The sequence below is a fragment of the Podarcis bocagei genome (assembly GCF_964188305.1).
Source record: "Podarcis bocagei genome assembly, chromosome: 1".
Lineage (NCBI taxonomy): Eukaryota > Metazoa > Chordata > Lepidosauria > Squamata > Lacertidae > Podarcis > Podarcis bocagei.
The window spans coordinates 34,659,521-34,674,279 of NC_138125.1; the positions used below are offsets into that span (position 1 = coordinate 34,659,521).

The 14,759-nt window shown below is 48.6% G+C and overlaps 1 protein-coding gene and 1 long non-coding RNA gene across 6 annotated transcripts in view; both read right to left on the reverse strand.

Annotated features, from left to right (window-relative positions):
- The window catches only part of PAX9 (paired box 9), a 32,311-nt gene extending 23,804 nt beyond the window's left edge, over positions 1 to 8,507 (reverse strand). For all 4 annotated transcript variants that reach the window (XM_081198075.1, XM_081198074.1, XM_081198073.1 and 1 more), the window contains exons 1-2: positions 8,212 to 8,507; positions 6,339 to 6,968 (exon numbers count right to left, since the gene is read on the reverse strand). In XM_081198075.1, coding sequence (XP_081054201.1) covers positions 6,339 to 6,968; positions 8,212 to 8,215 — 634 coding nt within the window. In that variant the 5' untranslated portion in view covers positions 8,216 to 8,507. The remainder of the gene's footprint in view (positions 1 to 6,338; positions 6,969 to 8,211) is intronic.
- Positions 1 to 14,759, reverse strand: part of LOC308596168 — a 435,220-nt gene that overhangs the window by 123,346 nt on the left and 297,115 nt on the right. The gene's annotated exons all lie outside the window — the stretch shown is intronic.

The following is a 14,759-nucleotide window of genomic DNA, read 5'->3' on the forward strand; positions in this document are numbered from 1 at the left end:
AAATCGTTCAAATCAGTGGTATTTGTTTCTATTTAATGCGCCTAGGATTTAAGGTTTCGGGTAGTCGGAAATCAGCCGTCTCGATTACAACGGCTCTTCAAGCCCCGTGGGCAGCCCGAGCCTAAAAATGTTTACTTTGAAGTAAATCCCATGACGTTTCATTCCCAACTAAATGGGTTTAGGGTTGCAGCAGCCCTGCAGCCAGGATCCCACGCACGTTGACTCGGAAGCGAGTCCCACTGAGTCCAGCGAGGCTTACTCGGGAGTAAGTTTGCCGAGGCGAAACTAGTATACCGCTTCCTCTGGGTTTATATGGTTTCGACAGCGGTACTTCCCAGGCGCTGGATCTCGCTCGAGCCTGGAACGTGGTTTTGAGGACTGCGGTGCCATCGCAACCGACGGGACCCACATCCCAGAGCAAATCTGCTCCAACGGAGGCCTCCTGTTTAAGTCAAGGGATTCAGCCTATTAAGGCTTAGTAAATCAGGCGCTAGATCGCTACTCTCGCCACCATCCAACATGAACCAAAGAAATAAATGGAAAAAAGGAATGAAAATGAACGAAAATGAAAGCAACAGGAGGCCCCGACTTGGAAATACGTGGGACCTCTCTTCGCAGCGCAAGCTTCTGGCGACACCTCAGTCGGTATCTGCCAGGCTTTGCCCATCAACAAACAGCGAACGCTATTTCAAGCTGTGGTTTTAACACAGGCTCATGATGCGCCGCACATACCCCGCCCCGTCCCAGAGTCTTCTTATTTTCCAAGGGTCTCGTTCCTTCTCTCCCTCCCCCGCAGTTAAAGTATATTCGGGGTGCGGGGGCGGCAGGCCGAGCGGAGTCCCTTGGTGCAAACCCAGCTTCCCGCCTCCTGGCTCCTTTAATGATTCCAAGAGACGGTGGACTGCCAGCTGACCTGGCGAGGAAGAGGCTTCTGAAATTGTTAAGCAACAGCGCAAACTCAGGATCACTTAACGGAGGCTATTTATTGCCTTCGCTGCGAAGAGATACTGGTTTTGCACGCGTAAAGTACAACCACGAGGGGTTGGAGGAAGTGGCTGCAGACCTGGACACGCTCGCCTGAGAGTAAGTCCCATTGGCCTCAATGGCGCTTACTTCTAAGGAGACACGCATGCAACTGCGCTGTAAGGAAGTAAATAAAACAGGCTGAAGCCAGCCCATCTCCTCCCTGCCTAGTGCGTTTCCACAGCCTGCAAGCTGGAAACTTTTGCTCCTTCTTTTAAAGTTCAAGTAACTGAAACCCCAATCCTACGGTCCGATAAACAGCTATTTATAAGTACTTATTTCTGAATAAACGTATAAAGGAGCAGGATGCACATATCTCCCAGTAGGACTCACTGCCGAGGAATGTGTTTCCTCGGAAGTAAGCCCCTCTGTGGTTAAGCGCGCTTACTCGCCAGCAAACGTGTTTACGATTTCAGCTTTACCATGTTAGAAAGGAGAGAGCTCTGAGCTCCCACAAACCAACACTGAAAAACCTGTCTGCCTTCCTTTCCTGGAGATCGCAGTTAATGTCCCTGATACAGAGAAGCTGCGATCCTAATAATATTCTGAACCACAAACAAGTTCCAGTGAAATCAAAGTAACACAGATATTCAGCTGAGCATAGGGGTATATTAAGTTTAAGGGGGGGGGGTAATTTTAGCTCGTAAAAGGGTATTTGCTGTGGCTGCTTCTTTTTAAAAAATAAAAATAAATCTACGTTAATACTTCTGGGGGGAAATTTGACTGTAGTTTGACTACAGTCTGTGTTTGACTATAGTTGTGCAAACATTAGATGCGCTAGATACATAGATACAAACACACGAATCAAAGTCTCCTCCAAACTTTTTCAGCCTGTATGGGTCTACCAAAGGAGGAAGCCATGCAAATGACCAGTAGCTTTGTCCACCGGGAAGCTAAGCTTAACTTCATACTTCACACACTAACTAATTCTCATTTAATTATTCGCAAAAGGACAAACCACCACGAACACCTGAAGAATTAATGAATTGTGTTAAATTTCCGCTTAGCCTGATGGAAGGTCTTTCCTCCTAACACTTTGCCTTGTGACTTGTGATTTGGGTCTCCTTGTTATGTCCCTGTCCAGCACCCGTATAATTCTGTTTGCCTTTTAAGTCCCATCCTAAACGCGTTTCTAGTCACTGAGTTTCCAACAGCCTGATAAACACAATTCATAAAAAAGAGAAAAAGAAAAAAGCTACCTAGTTTTGGACTTCCCCAGTCTCAAAGGCCACCACTTATGACAGAGTGAACTAGAAGTGGCCATTCATTCCAGTCACTCACTTCCATGAATAAACGGTAATCGATAATAGGCAATATATTTAATATCAGAGAATTGGGGGGGGGGGTTTACAGGGCAGTACGGCGTCATTTTAGCACATATTCTGGTTTCACGCCTGAATCCACTTCATCCAGAGTACCCCAACTGTATTTACTGGCTCCATGGGTGGATTGAAGTCTTACAGTGACATCCCATACCTGTCTATTAAAAGGTACCGGTAAATGCCATTGAGTTCGAGACTGGGTTGAATTTACAACGTTCAAATAAGGAACGGAAATGCATTTGGAGAGTTCCAAATAATTGGATTCCAATCTTATTCTGCGCAGCGTTTAAGCGCCCTTGAATTAACAAGTGTTTACTTCCAAGTAGACATGTTTAAGGCACATGTGGACGGGCAGATCTGACATTCCATTCCACCTTCCACACTGTTTTCAACGAACCCCACCCCGCCCCCAAACTCCAGCGCCCAGTTATTCCATCCTAACACAAAGGAAGGAAATTATTTGGGCCTATCTGGATTAAGAAAAACTCCGCAGTTGTTGAAAGTCACCCATCATCCTCTCTTGCTGACAGCCCCTGCGTAGTGATAAGTATCTTTGACATAATTATTTTCAAGGTCGATTTGATGGAATAGTGTCACATTTTACGGCAGGAGATGCATAATGAAAACTAACTCGCAAATTACTACGGAAGGGGTTTTTTTTTAAATTTGTTTGAAAAATTTAGCTTGCAACCTATATCCTGTTACGGGTGGAGGAGGCAAACCCCGCTGAGCTCCATAGGACTTACTTCAGAGTCGACTGGTACAGGATTGCACTGTTGGAAAGCTGCGCGGTTGCAACAGCCACCAGAAAACGGAATGTTTGCGTGTCTCTATCCTAAACCTGCATCAATATTAGAGCCTACTTCCAGATGTGACTATGATCCCCGCTTCTTTTGCCATGAAGCAAGCGTCTTTGAAATCCATGGTGCCAGCTGACTTCCTTCCAAGCAAAAACCCGTAAGGATTTAGAGGCGAGAACACTAGGATCCTAAGATAGGACTGATTGGGGGCAAGTCCCATAGATTTCAACCGAATCTTAATTCGAAGCCATCAGCGAAAGCTGACAAACGCAGCGAGCCTTCGATGGGATCCACAAGCCGGTTAAGCCAGGGCATTTAGGGTGCAAACAGAACCTTTTAAGCGCAAACACTTGGAGGTTTTATTTTATGAACTCCTGCCATCAACAGGCCGTTGGAAACTCGGTGGATGCCCAAAAGGGCGAAGGAAATGGTACGGGTGCTCGGCAGGGACATAGAGGAGGCCCTCGAAACAAGGACGCGGGGGGTCCCTCCTCTCCGGGACGAAAGAGGGGAGCCCCCCAGCCGCTGGTTTCTTCCCTTCCTCGCGCTGGCGCACGTCGAAAGTTGTCTTAAGAAAGCGAGCTGTCTCTGCGAGCTCCCTGTTCTGCTGATCTCTCACTTTCCCATGAATAGGGGCTTCCTTTCCGTGTCAGCAAGGTCAGCTTATCCTATAAATCAAGGGCAAAGCGCCCTCAGATGCAGCTCCGCAAACCCGAGCGGGGAAGGGGAGGGAGCGGAGGAGGCCAGGAGACGGGATGGAAAAGCCTCCTTGCCATTCAGATCCCACCCGCTTGCCCGGCTCCCTAGGTAGGAGGCCTTGGCCACTATGGCTCTAAGAAAAGGAGGAAATACACGCCAAGTCGCGTATCGCTCTCGTGCAGCAACTTCTCTTTCCCCAGCACCCACCCACAGGGGCACGATTAGCATTTGCAAATCTTCCCCCCTCCCTGGAAAATGCATTGTAATTTTTAAGGGCTGGCAGCATTTATTTCCTGCAGAAATTCCAACTGGAATCTTAAAAGTGAGCTAGGAAAAGTTAGAAACTAATGATTAGCTATTATTATTATTATTATTATTATTATTATTATTATTATTATTATTATTATTATTATTATATTTCTGCCCTCAGCATGCAAAGCAGTGTGATTTTTTAAAAAAACAACAACACCCTGAATATTTTATTAACATGTTTTTTTAAATTATTTTTTTGCCAAATCATACAGCAGCCATAATCTAAAAAATAGTGTTTAGTGATAAAAGTAGGTAGAATTGATGGGGGGGGAGTTAGACTATTGGGAGGAGTTGACTAGATTTACAGACACCTTTTTTGGGGGGGGGGGACTTGGCCCCATTAAAACCTACGAGACCCCCCTAGCGAGATCGTTTGTGTAGCATCACATTTTGAGATGGTGGGCAAGTATCTGATGCCGTGTGTTTAGTTTGAGTGTTTCACTGTTCGGTTCAATCGCTCTTGCCTTTTTGTAACGGCAAGGTTTCGATTTCTGGAGCAAAGTAAGGAAAAGCGAGCCGAGCAGCAGTTCTTTGGAAGGGGCTAAATGCTAGTTAAACATCGGTAGTTTCAGTTTTCTGGACCACCGCTTTGGAGGAAAACAAAGTGAAGCAGAAGAACGAAAGCAATTAGGTGACATTTGAACTTCCTGTCTGAGCAAATTTGGTCTGATTGCGAAAACTGGTGGTGGATTTGCCTGCAATTTCAAGGAGATGCCTTTCCTGTAGAATCCCTGACATGAAAGCAAACAGGCAGAAAGAAGGCCTGGCAGGGGGAAAAAGCAAATATACCTGATAGCTTCTCTCTTTTTTTGCATGCTTGCCTATTGCTTTGCTTGTGCATTATTCATCTATATCACAGACATTTAGATTTTTAGGATATATTAAAATATGTATAATCTCACACACCATTTGCTACCTTTTTGCCAAACTGAAGGTGACATTTAAGCATTTGAGAAAGTCAGCTATAGTCTACAGAAACATAATGGCACAATAAAATTGTTTTTAGAACGCCACAGGATTCTTTATCGTTTTAACACCTTCATATGTTTATATAACTATTACTACCAGGTATATAATAACAGCAAAGAGGATTGTGACACCTTAAAGGCTAACAAATTTATTACGGTATAAACTTAGGCCATATTAAATTTTTAGAAGATGTCACAAAACGGTTGCTTTTGCTGGGGCAGATTAATATGACTAGCCATCTGAAAATAGGTTGTATTATGTTATATTTATTAAGAGGTATACTTGTAAGGCAGGAGTTACACAAACTAGGCTTTCCAATACAGTGCCATATAACATTAGCAAACATATCTTCAAATATGCAGATAAGCTTGAGTGCCATATCACAAACACATAGCTGCAGCCCAGTTTAAAAAATGAGATGCAGGATTGTTTATTGAGAAATAAGTCCTACTATGCTCAATGGCACTTAATCCCAAGTAAGCATATGTAGGAATGAAGCCTAATGTGGTCTCTGAATAGGCCAGTCCTGTGCATGTTTGCTCATAAGCAAGTTAAACTAAGCATAATGGAAGTTACTCCAAAGTAAATGTGCCCCTTATTGGGCCATAGATTCAATCAAACTGGGTTCTATTTAAATTTGGAATTTGGTAATTTAAAATAAATTGAGAGATTGTGTGTGTGTGTCCACACACAACCACAACATATTTGTTTTCATGCATTTGATTTTTGTTAGCTCAAATTAGTTTGAGGTACTTTGCAAATATATACAACCCAGTCAGATAGGCTGGATACAAATAATAAAAATATTATTTCTGCTTAAATTGAAATGGGCCATTTAGGAGATATACCCAAAGCATCAGCCAAATGTCATCTGGGAAGCTGAAATTCCCACCAAGTAAGATGAAGATTATTTCAAAGCAGATGTGCTAGCTAGAGGTTCAGGGGACGTCATCCGCAGGGGGGTTATCTGTAGCTTTTATCTTGGGCGAAGTCGTGAAGGATTTCTATTTCAATTTACACCTTCGCCAAGGTAACATTGGCAGGATTTGGTACCGAGGAGATCTTCTAACTTGTAAATAGATGAACCCACCCCACCCCACATCACCCCACAAGTAGGCCCTGGGCCCTCTGGGGGAGGAGCTCAGGGGGTTCCTCCTTCGGTTTGGCTTGCCACTTCCTGCCCTAATCACCCGAGGTCTCCAGGAGCGCTTACCTTGGTCGGTGATGGACCTGATTCCTAAGATGTCGGTGACGGAGTGGGAGGAGGGCCACGTGCGAGGCATATGGACGGCGCTGTGGATGGTGGGCACCCCGGGCGGGGTGGGCACCTTGGCCCCCGCCGCCGCCGCGATGGGGCTGGGGTACGAGTAGATGTGGTTGTAAGGCAGGGCGGGCTGCGGGGCCGCCTGGTGCTGCTTGTAGGAGTCGTAGTGGCTCTGCTGCGAGAGGTTGCCGATCTTGTTGCGCAGGATGCGGCTGATGGAGCTGACCGAGGGCACGTTGTACTTGTCGCACACGCCGTCGGCCAGCAGCCGGTCTCGGATCTCCCAGGCGAAGATGCCGGGGTCCCTTTGTTTGTAGGTCCGGATATGCTTCACCACCGTGGGCGTGGTGACCCGGGGTTTGCTGCCCCCGATGGCCCCCGGTAAGATGGAGCCCGTCTCGTTGTAGCGCGCCAGGATCTTGCTGACACAGCCGTGCGAGACGCGCAGCTGCCGGCTGATGTCGCACGGCCGGATGCCCAGCTGGGCTAGTTCCACAATGCGGAGCCGGATAGCGTTGGGCAAAGGGCGCCCGTTGACGAAAACCCCGCCGAGCTGGTTCACCTCCCCGAAGGCTGGCTCTGTGGGGAGAAGCACACGCACCGCCACATAGGACTCGCTCGGGGGAACAAGCGCAGCCCCGACGCCCCCCCAACCCATTTCTAGCCTGGACCCGTTTACTTGGGAGGAGGAAGCCGCCCCGCGACTGCAAGGGGGCTGCTGCATTCCCAGGGATCGGGCCAAGCGCGCCACGGAGCTGGAAGCAAGTTCCACGCAGAGCCAGGCCTCGCTTCTCCCTCGAGGTACGGCTCGCCCCCGGGTCACCGACCTTGGCAAGAAGCGAGGCCCGCGGGAAATGGTCACAATCCTAGGCATGCTTCCCTGGGAGTAAGGCCCCCTGAAGTGAGCGGGGCTTTCCTTCCAAGGTTTGGGCTCGGGCTGCAAAAAAAAAAAAAAAAAAAAAACTCTTTTCGGACCGCGGTGGGCCATCCGTCCGGAGAAAATGCTATTTTTGAGGAGGGAAATCTCCTCACGAATCTCCATCCTAAAGCATCCGTCTGCAGCTCTGGAACGGGCGCAGCAGCAGCAGCCCGGGCCGCGATCCTAAAACACCCAGGCTTGAGAGGGAGTCACTTATGTGGAAACCACCGTTTTGCAATGAGGCGGGACGGGAGGGGGTGAGAAAGTTCGCACCAAGGCGTTACTTGGAAGCAAGTCCTGCTGAAACGGGACCCGGGCTGCAATTTAACCCACTCACCTGGGAGTAAGCCCCCTTTAGCTACAAGAGCGCTTGCTTCTGAGTAGACACAGCTAGAATTGCGCTCTTGAATGCAGATCCAGATGCGAATAAACAAAACGAAAGGGCGGTTGTCGACCACTAATTTATGCCCCCTCTTCCTGTTCCTCCCCCCCCTTCTCTCTTTTTTTAAAGAGTATGATTAAAATTATCTGGTCTCGTTCAGCCTGGAAAATTTAAGTTCTGGGAAATGCTGGCGAGGCAGCGGCGGGAGCTCCTCTCCTAAGCCAGCAGCGCTTGGGAGATTCCCTCAGAAATACAAGTACAGTAGCTTAAAGCTAAGGGCGAAACGCACGGAAAGAGGGCACCTCGGGGGACGAGGCGCCCGAGCTATCTGCCTCCCTCCGGGCGAGCCCCAAATTACAAGCCCAGCCTGATTAGGATCGCCCGCTGCGGCTGAGGCTGCTGACCCTTCGCGCGTCCCTCCAACTTGTAGGAACAAGAGCGAAGTCGAGAAGGCGCCGCTGCCAGCTCCTGCCTCGCCAGCCCCGCACCCTCCTGCCTTCTCCCTCCCCGGCCCAACTTACCCATGGCTCGAGTCAGGGCAACCGCGGAGCGGGAGAGACGTGTGGTGGGGGGTTGCTTTTGCTTTTGCGTTTTTGGGTTTTTCAAGATCCCCCAAGGAAACGAGGCGACCGAGTGCGCCTTGGCCGGCCTGGCGCACTGCGCGCTGGAGGAGGAGGCCCCGGCGGCTGCCTCCGATTTCCACCACGCGAGCCGGCGACGGTGTCAAGGAAAGGAACCCCGAGGAAGTCACTTTCCTGAGACAGGAGACTTAAGTTCTGCATTTCAATCTCGCAGCAACGTGGGCTGGGCTGGGCTGGCCGGGGCGGCTCAGGCTATCACTCAGCAAGGGAACGCCCCCGCCAAGGGCGGACCTAAACGAGAACGGGCCCTCTCATTGGCAGAGAAGGGTGACAGACATGCTCGCCCTGGAAGGGCCTTCCGTTCGCTTTCGCAGGCGGGCTTGGATCAGCACCTGGGTTCCCGGCGCAGGGGCAGCTCGCAATAGGTGCGCGATAGCTGCGCATTAGCAAGGAAACTAATGCCGGAATGTGCCAGATGCATTAATGAGACGGGTAAGCAGCTCAAGACTGTATAGTTTTCATTAGAGAGGGTCCACCTTTTGCCGTCCAGAACCTGCAGATTTTCAGCGGGTGCTAATAATGCCATTTTTTTCCTTCTACATTTGCGGGCAAAGTAATGTTTTCAAAAATCAGAACGTTTTCCCTCCCACCCACCCACCCCCGCACAAGAAAGTATACTTCTTTTGTAAGAAATTGGTTGTGCGTTCTAGGAAAGTGTCAATAATTTAAAAAGAGCTACGGACGTCTGTCTAAGGAAAAGTATTAATACAGTGATCAAATGGCAACAGAAAGTGGGGAATCAGCGGGTCCCATTTTCTACACATGAAAAGAAACAACAATAACTTTTGAATTCGTGGCTCCATGAACGAAATTACCACATTTACGTTTACGCACTTAAATCACCCTAGCTGCCTAAACACACTTTTTTTTCTTTGTTGAAACCCGGAACAATTACGGTAATCTAAGTGGCTTTCTATGGGAGTCGCTTCCCCTAAGTATCCTTATGACAGCACTCCGAGAAGAAGAAAAATCAGCAGAGCTACAACTGCCCAAAGGCAGGCAGATCATGATGCATTGCTGGCTGGCGGGTACAATTTCCTCTAGGCATCCATAGGTCCGTAGGTACCTATTTTTTAATTTTTTTAAAAAAAGTTGCAGGGTCCTAAAACGAGAAGGTCACTGGCCCATTAACTTTCCCCTCCTGCAAACGTTTGGCCTGTCTTTAAACGTAGCTCCGCCAACGTGAAAATTTAAGTAATTTTGGAGGAAGTGAAAGAAAAGTGCTGGCCGTGCTTGTGGCGAGCTGGGCTCGGCAACACGTTCGTGGATGTGGAAGGCTGTGATGTGTGTTTTGGCTGGCACCGTGGTGCTTCTGAATCGAGAGGTCTAATGTTCAGAATATTGACGCGCAGCGCAGATAACACCCGCAAAAACCTCAAGGCAGAGTTTTCTGGGCATTTTTTTCGCCCGGTTGCTAAGCAGGAACCTTCTCCTTAACGCCCCCCTCCCCCAAAAAAAATCACTAACGCACGTCCTTTAGGGAATGGGCCTTCTCGTGTTTTAGGATCGGGTGGCGAAGGGTTTTCTTGTCCAAGAAACACCATCGGGCCCATTAACGACTCCGTGTGAAAACACTCAGCTAGAACAGTGAAAATCTGGTCGGCGGTTCTTGCAAATGGCATCGCCGAACGGAGCTGAGCAAAGCGGTCAGGCTTTTCTTTTAAGAACGAATAAAGGCTTTTGGGAACCCAGCGCCGCATCAAACGGGGTCGTCTGGGTTTGAATTGGAGTCGAATCCCTAAATAGGAGTGACTGGCGTACCAAGTGGAAACCCGAGGCGAAAGAAGCTGCTTTGTGGCCAGTGTTGGTGGAAGAAAGAGCTTGCTATGGGCCGGGACGGGTGCTTTCAAAAGCTCAGAATATCCACTGAAACCTTTGCTCCGTGCAAGAATGAATAGGGGTTTCGTGGGTTCTCCGGAACGTGGTTTGAGGCCGCTTACAAACCAGCGCTCCACTTCTAAACAAAGAGATTTCTTCCGAGCTAGGACATGCAGACCTCGTGACGCAAGGGAGCCCCACACCACGGAGATGCGCGGTCACCCTTTCGCTACAAGACTTTCCCCCAGTGATAAGAAGTGTGGATCGGAGAGCAGCGGGCCACAACCACCGCTTTGGGGTTAAAAAGGAGGCCAGTAGACAGGGCATTCTCACGCAGGCTGACTTGTGAAACTGGCAATTATATCACTTGAAATGTAAAAATAAAATAAAATGGATAATGGACTCGTGGCGAAATTTAAGCAGCTCTCCAAAACAGCGCTGAAGAATTCTGGGTAACACCGAAGTCTGCATAGGCTGTTGCAGCCTACTGAATATTATCAGTTAACAACAGACCTGGGCCGGCAAAAGGACTATGTTGGTCTTAATTCGAATGCACACCCCGAGCCGTAAACTAGTTACCGTGAAACGCTGGGGCTGGAACATATTTTCTTCTTTTTTTCATATCCTTGTCCCTACAGTCCTAAATATCCATGAGGTGGAATTATGGTGATGATGATGGTGATGATGATAACAACAACAACAACAACAACAACAACAACAGATTTAGAATCCTGTTGTCATGTTTAGTCAATGGCAGTCACCTCAACCCTATCAAGTTGTTTCAAGCCCTGTTTGTTTCAAGGTGCCCTGTCACTGCTGTCATTTAAGATCGCAGCCGAAGCACCTCGAAATCCTAATCGTTCCCTTTTAACTTCCCTGTGTGTAGATCAGGCTGCTGATATTCCAGTGCTCCCCCTGAATTTACCCAAGAGTGAAACTCTTTGACCCACGCCCCAGTGAAGCCTCGCTAACTGGACAATAGATCTCCCCCAGCCCTCGTCGCGTTTATGTGGATTTTCATGACACTTCCTTCCAAGGACCCGTGAGCTCATGATCAGACCAGAGTAAATCCTGGCATTCCAGTTTAAAGGGGGAGGCGAGTCCTTGTTATTGGGACTGGAGTTTTAATCGGTAACAGCCGCTCCTAAACACTTTTATCGCGGAAGGCGGTTCAGTGGATTTTATAATGGGACTTCTTTCCAGTTGAGGTTGCAGTCCTTTATTTCAAGCAAATCGCTACGTTAATCTTCCTAAATAGGCGTGATAGGCTTGAAGTAGACAGCTTCGCCCACGACTGCACCCCTACTATGCCCAGTTACTTTGCAGGAAGCTTCACATTTAACTCATTGTAATGGATGTCCTGCATCGGTCGGGGGTTGGACTAGATGTCCTTTGAGATACCTTCCAACTGTATGATTCTATGAACTTATTTCCGAGGAAACGCGCATGGGATGGCGCTGGTGAAAACACCTCACGTGCCTCCCGACCCACCTACGATCGGCGACCCTCCGACCTGACGGCCGTTGGAACATTTGGCCCTCTGATCCCTGGCAATTCCTGCCACCCACCCTTCTTCTGGCAGTAATGTATGAGGCTTTGTTCTAGCTTTATTGGTTTGTTTGCTTGTTACATTTGTATGCCGCCTTTCCTTCCAAGGAGCTCCAGGCGGCGTACAATGGTTCTCTTCATCTAATCCCCACAACAACCCTGTGAGATAGATCAGGCTGAGAGGCCCAAGCTCACCCAGGTGGCCGGATGAGGATTTGAACCCTGGTCTCCCGTGGCCTAGTCCACACATTCCGTCCACCCTCCTAACGTCCTAGAAACGAGTCCTCCGGCCATCTCCATTCCTTCTTGCGCGTTCCGCTCTCGCCCTGAGGCGTCTTCTTTTCCCACCCAACCTGCCCGTCCATACCTTCCCGACCCCCCACCCCGACCCCCAGCCACAGCAGCTCCAGCTCCGCCTCTCCCATCCACCCCACCATCCCTCCATCGCTGCCTGCTTCCCGGTTCTTTTTTCTCAATGTGTGTTCCTGATGTGGTCCTGTCGGAAAAGCTCGTTTACTCTGCCCGGGTCCCCAGTGGTTTAAGGATAATGTTTATCAGGAGTGAACGTGCTCAACTTGTTTCCATTGAACTGCTGAGTGTGGGCTGAAATAACAAAGGTCACATCCACAGTGAGCCGGGCGAGGGCGAGGGAGCCGAGAGGAATATGAAAACATTATAATAAACAGCAGCCTGTTGATCGCGCTGACCTGCCTGGCAAAAAGATTAATTTCAGGTACAAAATAATGAAATAATTGGGAGGTAGAGAAAGAGAAAAGGAGGAGGGGGTGCAGAAGAGGAGGAAGGAGGGGGCTGGATTGGAGAGGTCGAACAGAAGGTTTCCTTTCCTGCAAATCTAATCGTGCCATAAAAACGGATGCGAAATAGTGCGCGCCTCGGAGCTCTGGGTAAACTCTTTTGCTGGGCTGCGAGGTGTCCCCGTCTGGCGACTGCGGGTTTCTGGGATTGGAATGAGAGTATTACACCCACTGATACCTCTTTTTCTTGGCTCCCCGCCGCAGAGGAGCGGGGCAAGTGCTCTTGCTCAAGGCACCTCAGGCCAAAAAGGGACTGAGGAACAAAGACCGGTGGGCTGGGTTTGAACCGTGCAGCTCCTGGTCCTGGCACTCAGAAAAGCCCAGATCCACCAGCGGATGGAGAGATCAGCCGGATCCTATCCATTGTTCTCATTAACTAGGAACACTTCCATTGAACTCAGTAGGACTTGCTTGGCTAGCACTCAGGTCCTGTTTGCGGGTTTCCCGCGGGCCACTCTGAGAATAAGATGCAGGACTAGATGGGCGATTGATCTGATTCAGCAGGCTCATATATGTTGTGTGTGTGTGTGTGGGCTGCAAAGAGCTCTGGGTTGCAAAGTGCTCATTGCGATGAAAAAGTGCTTCAGCACTAAATGACTCTTAAATCATTGTTAATATATTGAGTAGTATAATTAATACGGTGGTGATGGTGGTAGAGTTGGGAAAGAAATCGCTCCCCTGCAAGAATGAACCCGCGCAGGCTCAGCGCGTAAGCAGCCAGGATGCAATCCTAAAGGCAGTTACCTAGGAACGCAATGGGGAGCTGTTTCTGAGTAAACATGGATATGATCGGGCAGCAAACCGGAGGCGTATTTAAATACGTACATTACAAGGTGATTTATTGCCCGAGTCATAACTCAGCTAAGTGGAAATGTTTGCATTTCAGCCCGTTTATTGCTCTGGCACGTTAATCCTTCCCTGATTATTCCGACAGGGATTCTCCTCCACCGCCTCGAGATTTTATTTTATTTATTTTTTGCTGAGAGGAGGCACGTTTGGGAAGAGAAATTAAATCAAATCCAACATGATCAGTCCGATCCAATGCAGAATGAGACGTGCCTTGGCAGATCCTACGGAGATTTAGGCGCCTATTGGAATAACGGCCTGCAGTGCACCTAAGAGGATCGGGTGAAAAACGTTTGGGATGGGAATGTCTTAACGTAACTGGGGTTGGGGCTTAAAAATTCCAATCACGTCGTCTTAACTGTCTACTCAGCAGACTCTACTGGACTGAGACTAGACAGGGGGTGGCTGAAGGAGGCATATGGGCGAGGGGGCAACATTTCAGCGAGTTGACATCCCCTGATTTATTAAATTGCATCGAACAGGGTGACCTGATCTAGAAATTCCAAGATCAGAAATAACGGGAGCGTGAACAGGATCCGGCATAAGAGGAAATGCGTGGCTAATTAATTCCATTGATTGATGGAAATGCTTTGGCTAAGTATAACTAACCCATGTATTGCAACCTCCTTTGAGTAGCTTGGGGTCCTGTGTTTTGGCTGCTAATGTGTTGTCTACTTTAAGGCTGCGATCCAATCTACATTTTATTTATTTATTATTATATATACGTTCCACTTTCCCTCCAAGGAGCCATACACTCCCCGATTTTATCCCCACACAACACTTTGAAATCTAGACCTTTGCGTATTGTAGGGAGAACAGCGAGGTATCTGGGCAAACATTTCCCCTAACTGGGAGAGAAGTGGGAAGGGACAGATTGTCCACCCAAATAGACCAGAGACTTGAACCTAAGTTTCCCCCATCAAAGTCCACTGTGAGAATAGGTGTGCCCCAGTACTGGACTCAGTCTGAATGGGTTCCAATTTCAGTTCTACTTGCCAGGACAAGGGGCGTTTATCTCTCTGGCACTGTCCCCATTTGTAAAACGGGAGGCTGAAGTATTATGCACGGTTACTTAGGAGTAAGTCCACTTGAACCCTGTGGGATTTTCGTCGCGCATAGACTCGGCTGCTGCAGCCCTTCCCCTGGCGCCTCGCCACACCAAGTGCAGATTGCTATGAGGTCGGACCGTAAAACTTTCGAAACCGCCGCGTGCATAGCCTGCGTTTCAAAATGGGAAGTGGTTATGATAACAGCTTCTAAGCAGGGTGTCCTTAATTACATCCCATTCTGATTTTCTACTAGTGTGGTAACTCACATCGGCAGCACTCAGACGGGATGTGTTTCTTAAGTCACATCTCCAGAATCCTGATCCCTGGAAGGACCTCCCACAGAAATCAGTGG